Here is a 10,784-nt window from a genome sequence, read left to right on the forward strand (position 1 = left end):
AATAATAGAAATAGAGAAAAAGAGAGAATTTTTTTTTTATTCTTCCAAATATATTCGAGTGTATTATTCATGTTCAATTATACTCCTATTTATACTACTCCTTTAAACATATTGACAACCTTTTAAGAGAGAAAATTATGAATTGTGCGAGATAAATGAAAATATAGTGAATGTGTGGTTATTACTACATATAACTATGGAATTATACATTGTGGAATATAATATACTTTTTTCATCTCAATTTATGTGACATATTTTAAGATTCAAGATTTAAATAAATTTATCTTTATTCGTATATGATTTAAATATTTTGAATCATATATAAATTTTATAAATAAATATCCGTCAAAATTAAATGATATATTATAAATTGGAACAGTAGATTAAATATATTTTTGCTTAATAAGAAAAAGAAGGACTATTTATCAAAATGTTCTTCTTGACCTCGGACAGCACGGGCAGTCTTACGGGCACAAGCAACAGACCTATCTTGACCTATTATTATTTTTTTTTTAATTTTTCATGAAAAAAGGAATATATCAGAAAATTAAAAAAAATAAAATTCACTTTGCACTCAGAAGAAGAAGGGAGAGGATCGAATTCGAAGATCTCATCAAAGAGGAAAACGAAGATTCATCTTTTTCAGCTCTCTTCGTTACTGTAAGTTTTTCTTGTGAAGATCGCTTATTTATGTCTTCCTTTTTTTGTTGTCATTTTTAGCTAAATTTGATGCAAATTTTGGTGAATTTTGTGGAGTTTTATGGGGGAATTTGCTCTGTGGGAGTTTTAAGTGAAGTTTTAGGGTTTGAATTATCGCAATTTGCGGATTTGTTTGGGATACATATTATCGTTTATAGAGTTGACTAGTATGATTCTGAGCTATGGAAGGTGAAAAATGTTTATGTTTCGTCTTGTAGCTGAAATGAAAAGGGTTTTTAGTATTGAGAAATTCTATTCTTCTGTAAAGATACGTGTGCTTTCTTCAACATTTTTTTTCCATTTTAGCTGAATTTGAAGGAAAATTTGTTGAGTTTTATGGTAGGAGTTCTAGAATGAAGTTTTGGTTTTGAATTATTGGAATCGGTGTGTGATTTGTACACATGTAACTAGGGTTGCTTTTGATAAGGTGGAGGAGCTGACTAGCATGGTGGAACTGAAATGATATCTTTTAAGTTACTTTCATGTTGCCAAGCTAGTGAAATGAAAGGATCTTTTGTATTCAGAGATTTTTAGCTTCTGTTGTTGAATTTCTTGAGGTAGTAGTGGTAAAAGCTTTCAATTTAGAGAAGTAGGTACAAAAATGGGAGATCTTTAGTTGTTCTAGGAAATTCTTTATCGAAGTTTGCTAAATTATGCAGTTTCCATTTTTCATAAAGGGTTAAGAATGTTTCCTTAATGATGAGTTAATTATTGATAGATAGTTGAAAGCTAATCTTTGGGCTGTTGGAAACTTTGAATGCTTGGTGGTAACGTCGGATTTAATGAAAGCACTTCTATTGTGCAGGTCTTTTCGACATCAATAGTACTTTCCTATATATTATTTTTGTTATTTCTCCTTAACATTAGCTTATTATTCAAACTCATGCATCCGAAATGGAAAACACAACTTTAGATCAAACAGTGTATTTGAAGTAGATGAAGGGAATTTGGAATTACATGGTTTTTATGCCTGTTGAGTATCATCATGTCTGCAGAGGTGCTGCTTCATAATTGTGTCGCGACTAAAGTTACAACAAAGGTTGAATGATGTGTTAGTAACTCATGTACTTGCTTTTTTCAATGATGCTGGGTATATTGAAAGCTTATCAAAATATCAAATGTTAATTTTACTGACAGATTATTGTTCAAGTGCTAATAGTTTTGAGCTTGCCATCTATTAAGTTTCTCCAGCAACGTATACAACAACTTTAATACTTCCAAAATTTCACCTTTTCTAGTTTCTTGTTCCTTCATGCATGAGATCATGTTTTCAATTTCCAGCATGAGAGACAATTATAATACAGATAATGCTTTAGATAGAAGTACTTAATGATATTTGCGTATAGTACTGAAGTGATACTTTTTTGGCTGAGCAGAGCAGAAGTTCTCCCTTTTGACATGTTTATTTTCTCAATTCACATTTTTTTGGGGGTAAGTATGATGTCTAGGAGGCTAGCTTTCGTGCACCTTGATTCCAGGGATACCTGCCACCTCCCACCAACACATGTACACTTTGTCCACCAAGGCTAGGACAGTTGAGAAGAGACTTAGCTGGTATTTGAACTTGAGACCTCATGTTTCAACCAACTTCACATTCATTTCTCCCGCCGTATTTCAGTTTTCTTTCTTCCATGTTGTGTATGTACATGGAGAGCAGGATAATTTCCTTTACTTTATTGTTGAACTTAAACAAAGAATCGTTTGACTTTAAATGCCGATTCTGTCTAGTCTTCAGTTTTAGCTATTTTCTTGCTTTCGGAAACCAAAATCCATCTTGCGTAGAAACTGATTCTACCCTTTTTTGTAATGTGAAACTTCATAAACCCGGCAAACCATGTATTGCATACTGAATAGCCCAGTTTTCTCTGTTCACTCTGCATAACTTGGTAATAAGTTATTTTTCTCAATATCACACTTCAGAATCAGGTAAATTACTATTGATGTTTAGGAATATAGACTTTCATGCATATCTGCAGAACACTCACTATGACTTCTCTATAAGTTGTGTGAACACTGTTCTTTTCCACTTGTTTCCAAAGATGTGTGGAAAGTTGTGTTTTTCCTTTTCCTCTGGCTTGTCGTTGCTTGTCATTATAGGATGGAAAGATACCCATCAAATTTATACATCCTAATTTTCGTGATAGATTAAGAAAATTGATCTAGCTATGATTTTTCTTTCTGTGAAGATATGAAATCCTAGTGGAGGCAAGAACACTAGGGGCCTGTTTGTAAAGCTAACCTTGTACATTCAATTTAGGTGTAATTGGGTGTTATACACTGTTTGGACAGCATGGAATTCGGTGTAATTGAGGGAAGCAATTACACAATCCATTTTCCATGGGGGCACAGAATTGGTGGTAGTTACACTTGTGACTTTTCAAAATTTTTCTTTTCTCATCAAAAATATTTTGTATGAACACATACTTTTGTCATACATTGGAACTTATTTCCACAACAACAACAACAACATAAAAAGTGTATTTACCTTTTTATAAAGTGTATTTAGTTAAAAGTATAAGCATATCAACTATGTAATTACACATGTGCAACCAAACATGACACTGCAAGTATGATTTATGTGTTATGGCGAAAACAGGTTATGTAACTTTTATTTTTTACTCTGCATAATTACTTAGATGTGATATTACTATCCTAGTAATTATAGTTATTTTCAAACAGGTCCTAGGTGATTTCTTCCCATCTGTGTAAGCCCAGATGGTCTTAGTTGGACAGCTGGGCGGGTGGGACCATGGGAGCTAGCATGTACCTGGTGTAATAGTTGAGGTGTGGGCAAGCTGGTCCAGACACCACCGTCGTTAAAATAGAAAAAATATATTGATGCTGCTAATCATTAGATATTCATATCTATATATGTAATACATGATGTGAAAATATTAGATGCTGGTAAATACACTGGCTGTGGTATTTTATCATTTGTAAGGTCAACCGAGTAAAGTTCTATTAGATTTACATTTTCACAGAACATAATGATTAGATAGCACATCTCAGTGACTAAATTCCACCCAGTGTTGATGAATGTTTACTAGAGAATTAGTTGATGGAAGAATTACTAATACTATAATAAAAGATATGTTCTAGAGTGTGTTTATCTTTTGATTTTTGTGCGCATATCAGGCTACAGGCGTCCTTGTTCAAGCTTAGTTCACAAAAACATTACAGTGACATATAGTCAGATATTATATTGCGGTGGCAGCACAATGGACCCAGCAAATGAAGGAAACAACCCCAATAACAATCCTAGTCTTGCTTCAAAGCAACGGTTGCGTTGGACCCATGAGCTACATGAACGTTTCGTTGATGCCGTCGCACAACTTGGTGGCCCAGACCGTAAGATCTCGAGTTTAATTGTGTTTTTTCTTTTTTATGTGAAGAATAAATAAAAAAGCTCCGAGGTAAAGGGATCCTTGTTTGAGTTGCTATCGAGGCAGACATCCTCTATTTTATTCTTTGAACAATATGTAATGCAGTTACGTAGAGCATAAATAATTGTGATCTTTCCCATAATAATTTGTGTGTTTAGATTTTTCCATTAATCAGTTTTTATGCTCTCTAGATGCATGCGGTACAGAGAAAACTCCATAACAAGAAATAATCAGCAGCAGGGGTGATTCTGTATTTCCACATTTGGGCTTTGATCATTTATTCGTTCTGACATTATTTCTTTTTTTGATTCAGGGGCTACCCCTAAAGGTGTTCTTAGAGTCATGGGTGTGCAAGGGCTAACAATTTACCATGTAAAAAGCCATTTACAGGTATACATGCTGCAGAAAAATATTCAGAACCAACTGTGACTCATGCTTTCTTTAAATTGAAATAATTCATTTTAATGACTGATTTGCATTATTTGCCTGTTCATTCAGAAATATCGGCTTGCTAAATACCTCCCAGATTCCTCTTGTGATGGTAGGGTCCTTTAGAATTAAAATTTTCAACTACGTTTATTTATTAAAGCTTTAAAAGAGACTTAATTCCTTTGAAAATGTGGTGATTTTGATGATCCTCCAGTAACACACTTTTTGATATCATTTTTTGCCTGCAATTGTGATTACAAGGGAAACAATCTGACAAGAAAGAATCAGGAGACATGCTTTCCAGTTTGGATGGTTCATCGTGAGTAGATTATCCCTGTTTGCTGGTAGTTTATGAAGTTGCAAGCTTTGAATGTCTCATAATTTACAGTTTCACACTAATTTTCTGTATACACCCACTAGTGCCTATGCATTCTAAATTTGAATGATCTTGCCTTTTTAGCTGAAAAATCTTCTTAAGACTGTCGTACTTTTTTGTGATTTTAATAATGTGAATTGTTTCTCTTTTCTAGGACTGGTGTGCAGATAAATGAGGCTCTAAAACTGCAGATGGAGGTCCAAAAGAGACTTCACGAGCAACTGGAGGTATGTTCTCCTGGACTTATTGTACACATTTCGAATGCAATTAATGTTTTTGGATAATTAAAGCATGAGACAAAGAGTGAATCACACCATTTGATTGCAAGTTATTTTCTACCTATTTGAGAGTGTCTTCTCACAGTTGCCATTGTTTTAAGGAGATTTTCGCACCTGATTTTAACCTATTATTAACTTTTACTTTTATTTTAAACTTTCCATTGAAACAAACATGCGTGTGAAAGATGTTTCTTCTGGTACGTTCCATTAATACATTAATTGAGGCTTAAATTTCTCATCTTTGGTTTAAATTTCTCTAGTCCTCAAATGTTGTCATATATACTCTATACTATCCGTTGTAGACATGAAAGAAGCTCTTTTACTTGCATTCCATTTTAGATTCTTTTGGATTAAAAACATTCCATTTCAGATGAGAACATGTAAAGTAATTAACTATCCATTTTCCTACGTACCACACCTAAATCCCATATTTTGTTTCTGATGGCCGTAGCACATACTTATGGTTATGGAGATTGCTACCAAATGAAGTGTCCTTTTAGTTGCATGTTAAAACATTTCCCTTGAAATCTACCTGGACTATTTATTGGGTAAACTGATATTTGTATGAGGATAACTTGTTTCATTTTGATTTCATCTCATATCATCAGTTTGCTAAACAGGAAGTTGTGTGGGACCTATGAAAGAACACACCCTCCAACAAGAGTTCCCTTTGAAAGTTATAATTAATTCTTAGGGATTTTGAAGGTTACTTGTTCTCACCTACTTCCTTTCTTACCCTTACAGGTTCAAAGACAGCTACAACTTAGAATTGAAGCACAAGGGAAGTACTTGAAGAAGATAATAGAAGAACAACAGCGGCTCAGTGGAGTTCTCGCAGAAGTTCCTGATTCTGGGGTGACTCCTTCAGCAGCAGGTGACAATGGTCTAGATTCCGATAACCGGACTGATCCAGGGACTCCTGCACCAACATCTGTGTCTCCTCACATTGATACGTCTGTACAAGAGCATGGCCGTAGCAAGAGCCTTTCTATTGATCAATCATTCTCCTCGCAACATGAGCCTCTTACTCCTGATTCTGGTTGCCGCGAGACTTCACCAATAAATAGCTCTGAAGGTGAAAGGTCATCAAAGAAACAAAGAGTGGGCACATTTACTAAAGCAGATATGCTACTGCCGCACCAGATATTAGAGTCGAGCTTGAGCTCACGATACGAGCAACCAAATCCTGTTTTCGTGGCGAGGGAGCAATTCAATCTCTCATCAGGGTTGTCTCTTGGCAATGAAGGACCAAATGTTCGTGGAAGCAACATATAGTTACTACTCCATGGACTTCAATTTAACTGCTATTATGTAGTGTGAAAATATATGTTGTGATTTGGTGACAGAAGCTACTTTGCTTACTGAATGTGGTATGGATTAAATGTGGTTTATTCTCATGTAGTAATATTGTTTAATGAGAGCCTTAAAACTTTAGGATTTTTCTTTATCATTTAGAGGTTTGAAGTTGTAAAGTCTTGCTGTCTGCACTAATGATGCTCTGAGAAATGGGAACAATGCCAGGGACACTGTTTTCGTACATGAACAATACAGTATTTAGGGTTTCTTCACACCAGTTACGTGCCTCGGGTTAGGGGAGTTAGTTAGCCAAGTCAAACTTAAATGTACCATCAAATCTCATCTGAATGCAATTTACCATGCTACTGTGCACTATGAATTCACGACTGTCTATGAAATATATATATATTTCATCATTCAAGATCGTTCTATGACATTAGAGATGTCAGTACAAGTTAGTTAGTGGGTGATGTCCAATAGTTATGTGTTGTAAAAGTCAATTGACTTCATTAGTTGGAGTCGAAAGCACCTAGAATTGTTGAAGGATTGGATTGAGCCAAGTAAAACACTATTTGCCAAATCATCCCTAGTTTCCAATACATTTTCGTTGATCTAACAAATTTCCAAACATTAAGAATACTTCATCACTGGCATATCCCATTGCTGTAGCATTCAACATCCACCCAGCAGCAAAGTAACTAACACTATGGTTGAGACTCGATCGAGGATTGGATGGAGCCAAGTATGCATTTGCCATATCATCCCAAGCATTGCCACATCAAAAGCATTCGCCAAGAGAGTCTTTTAGCAGTATTAAAAGTAATGTTTACTATTTTAATTTTCAAACACCAACCAGGACAAGGACTTGCTACTGTGCCCATTAACAACGAGATCATAGTTGTTGTCATGGAAATCAAATAAACATATTGTGCTCCATCCCTACAAACTCTGATCAAAACTCAATACATTAATACCAAGTGGGACTTAATAAAGTTTAAAGTCCAAGCTAGGAATTTTTGACATGTTCATACCTCCTAAGGACAAAAAAAGAAGTAACTTGAAGGGTTTAAACTAGAAAAGATCAAGACCTCCAAGTTCGAGGGGAGTGTTAAAGTAACAAGGAAGAAAAATTAGTTAAGTTAGTTATGAGTCATAACTAATTAAGTTCTCATCTCGGGAGTTAGAGGTGATATCTTGATTACAACTGTATATACTATTAACAATCTAATCTAATACACATTGAAATATAGAAAATCAATTGATCCTCAAAATATAAACCATAAATATAATGGTAAACAATGTGTATTGCAATAAAAATTGTCACGCTCATATTTGATATAATGTTAAAGAACTGCATTATTGAAATTATTTTAATAGAGCTTCGTTGCATTGAAAACAATAAAAGCAATATAAATACAAAATATAATGGCAAACCAAAAAAAAAAAAATGCTTAAATAAATATTGGAAGGACTACCAAAAAATATAAGAAAAAAACTGAGGTAAAACAAAAATTACAAATAAGGTGTTGAGTACTTTGTGGAAGAATTTGTCCTTAATAGGATAAATATTCATCCTAATTTTTCAAGTATTGTGGACTAACAAATCACACTATTTTCAGAAACTTGCATTGTTGTGTATTTTTATTGAACAACTCAAGTGTATAAATATTAAGTGATTTTCCCCCCCAATTTTATATTAGCATGAGTACAGACGAGAGCTAGTAAATTACTAAAAGTAGGATGTTCCTATTTATAAAGTTAATTACGATTTTATCCTTATACTTAATCCAAATGTAGTAAATAAAATATTTAATATAATTAAATTATAGTTAAAATTGTCTCTTCAAAATTAATACACATAAATATAAAATCACTAAATGTAGTAAATAAAATATTTAATATAATTAAATAATAGTTAAAATTGTCTCTTCAAAATTAATACACATAAATATAAAATCACTAAATTATAATATGCAATCTATCATATGCTCTTTAGTTTGATAAACAAAAAAAAAAATAAAAAAATAAGAAGAGTAGAATACGTTTAAGTATTCCAACTATATAATAATTGACACTCACTAATTATTAATGTTCCTAGCGAAATAAAACAGTACAAAATTCAATTGATAAGAATTGAGGTGAATGTATACATAATAATTTTTTAAAAATCTTTCATACATAATAAATAATGACACTTATTATGGTTTTTCTTTTTATTTTCTTAAAAAAGATTTTTTATGGCCTTGAATATGTTATATTTTGTATATATTGTTTTTTTAATTTCAAACTAGACAATAGTCTGAGGTGATTTATATCCATATCAATTCAAATAAAAAGAAATAAACTGAGTCTTCAAATTAGCTTACAATTTTACTCTGCTATTTAGTTAAATATTGTTAATAAATATCAAATATAATTAAATAATAATAATATTGAAATTTCATGAAGACAATTATGAATTTTCAATGTTGCATTAATTCAAAATCTAATTAATAGCACGTAATATTTAAATTCAGACAAACATTTGTGAATTAGATAGATATTCAAAGGTCCAATTTAAGTATAGCCCTTAATAATTTACTCATCAATCAATTTTTAAAATACATAAATACGAATGGTGCAAATTAACACAAGGAATTTGTATGGGTTATTGCATAAGTAAAGCAACAATTTAATGCAGCATTATTATAGGAAAGTTTAGAAAGCCATATGTATTATTGACAAAGAAGGGTTTAAAACTACAAAAATTGATCAAATTGTTGCTTCTGCTATTCATCTTCAAGATGCACAATATGCATTTTTGTTCACTAAAATTGAATTTCTTGTGAAAAGTAGTCTCCAATTGAATTACAGCACTACTCTGGTTTTCTGATTCTCTTCTTCTCTAATCTTTTCTTTGATCAAATTCTACAAACTCTCCTCCTCCACAACAATTGGGTACAGATGCAGGAAACCCAGCTATTCCATAGATTTACAGTATTAACAGCAATATCTAATTGCGTTTATACAGATTTCAAGAGATTACTACACATCCTCATCAGCTGGTTGTGGGTCATCAAAAGTACATTCGTCAATGTACTCCCTCTTCATGGCACACAGAACATACTCTTTGCGATCCTCACCAAACCTACTAAAAAATACCGGAGAGAGTTCATACTGCTTCATTATCCAATGTCCAAATTCATGAACATAATGCATCTTCTTCTTAGTTCCCATAACAAGTGATGTTGATACATTCCCTATTTTGAAGAAAACTGGGATTTCCTCGCCTTGTTGTTTCCAATTGCCATTGTTGTTGTTTTTCTTTGTGATGAAGTAACGATAGCTATAGTCGTCATCATCAGCTTCTAATCCTCCAGTGGGTACTCCCTGACTGTAAATCTCCAATGGCTCTTCTTCACCATACACATCTAAGTTTGTCGTGATCAATCCATCATCATTCATCGCACTTTTCGCCACAAATCTTAGCAAAAATTGAAGTCGTTCTTTAGCAGATGGATGGAAATGGTACCCCATGACTGCAATTTTCAGATCCAAAATGAGAAGAAAAGGCGGGAGAGAGATGTGAAGGAGAAAGGAGGTATTCTGAGAATTTATTTCAATTTTTTTTTCATATACATATATTTATGGTAACTTTTCCTCCAAGTCGGTTTATTTTGCTTTCTTACAGCATCCTTTTTCTTTTCCCAATCATATATGAAAACTTTTTAAAATCCATACAAAAGATTTTTCAGTATGTGTTTAGTATCAAAAAAAATAATAAATCAATATATCATATTTATAATATCAAGCGTCCTAATTAAATTAATGTATCAAGCTAAAAGTAATTGATTTCACTTTTGGTAAATACCAATTATATATAACTAGAGTTGTTAAAAGGGGAAGGCCGGCCCTACCCAACCCAAACTTTGTGGGCCAAGGAATTAGAAGGCTTAGGACGTGCTGACCCTTCAGTCTAAAAATGCTCAATCCAATCCAATCCTAGAAGGTCACAGGCTGGGGCGGATTAACCCCCCCCACCCCTTTTTTTTTAATTTCTTTTCAAAATTCAAATTCTATGACATCAACAATAAGAAGATTTTCAAATCAAATGTAGCAAATAATGGCGTTGTTTCAATAACAATAAAAAAAATTCTAGTGTGATTAATATGTATGTAGGATACTAGATACACGAGTAGATGTATCTGGTTTATTACATCCCACATACACGAGCGATATGGGAGGGAGGCGAAGGCGCGATATTTGTCAATGTATCCTAGATACATGCGGATCCACTTCGATAGAGTATATTTAAAACAAATTACACATAATTTTGAGTCCATG

At 33.1% G+C, this 10,784-nt stretch overlaps 2 protein-coding genes across 7 annotated transcripts; one reads left to right on the plus strand and one right to left on the minus strand.

Annotated features, from left to right (window-relative positions):
* Positions 1–503: 503 nt before the first annotated feature.
* LOC107005077 (myb family transcription factor PHL7-like) lies at positions 504–6,702 on the plus strand. Of its 6 annotated transcripts, none has more exons than XM_027913101.1 (8): positions 510–660; positions 3,379–3,603; positions 3,835–4,047; positions 4,396–4,472; positions 4,581–4,623; positions 4,773–4,830; positions 5,042–5,114; positions 5,910–6,702. In XM_027913101.1, the coding sequence occupies exons 3-8, from the start codon at positions 3,918–3,920 to the stop codon at positions 6,438–6,440; spliced, it is 912 nt and encodes a 303-aa protein (XP_027768902.1). In that variant the 5' UTR covers positions 510–660; positions 3,379–3,603; positions 3,835–3,917; the 3' UTR covers positions 6,441–6,702. The 6 variants fall into 6 exon arrangements, with proteins under 6 accessions (XP_015059050.1, XP_027768902.1, XP_015059051.1 ...); XM_015203565.2 differs by having other exon boundaries at positions 3,379–3,483; XM_015203563.2 differs by lacking the exon at positions 3,379–3,603 and adding an exon at positions 2,957–3,056 and having other exon boundaries at positions 517–660.
* Positions 6,703–9,485: 2,783 nt separating this feature from the next.
* On the minus strand, positions 9,486–9,977 carry LOC107003692. The gene has a single exon (XM_015202002.1). The coding sequence runs from the start codon at positions 9,975–9,977 to the stop codon at positions 9,486–9,488; it is 492 nt and encodes a 163-aa protein (XP_015057488.1).
* Between the last annotated feature and the right edge of the window lie 807 nt (positions 9,978–10,784).

Source organism: Solanum pennellii, chromosome 11 (assembly GCF_001406875.1).
Source record: "Solanum pennellii chromosome 11, SPENNV200".
NCBI classification, from domain to species: Eukaryota; Viridiplantae; Streptophyta; class Magnoliopsida; order Solanales; family Solanaceae; genus Solanum; species Solanum pennellii.

What these genes read in the sequence shown, in the direction of transcription:
- LOC107005077 (XM_015203563.2), top strand. Translation starts at nt 2,990, where the DNA reads ATGGAATTCGGTGTAATTGAGGGAAGCAATTACACAATCCATTTTCCA. An exon ending in ACAACTTGGTGGCCCAGACC is followed by an intron (nt 4,048 to 4,395) that starts GTAAGATCTCGA and finishes TTTTTGATTCAG; the next exon opens with GGGCTACCCCTAAAGGTGTT. An exon ending in TCCAGTTTGGATGGTTCATC is followed by an intron (nt 4,831 to 5,041) that starts GTGAGTAGATTA and finishes TCTCTTTTCTAG; the next exon opens with GACTGGTGTGCAGATAAATG.
- LOC107003692 (XM_015202002.1), bottom strand. Translation starts at nt 9,977, where the DNA reads ATGGGGTACCATTTCCATCCATCTGCTAAAGAACGACTTCAATTTTTG.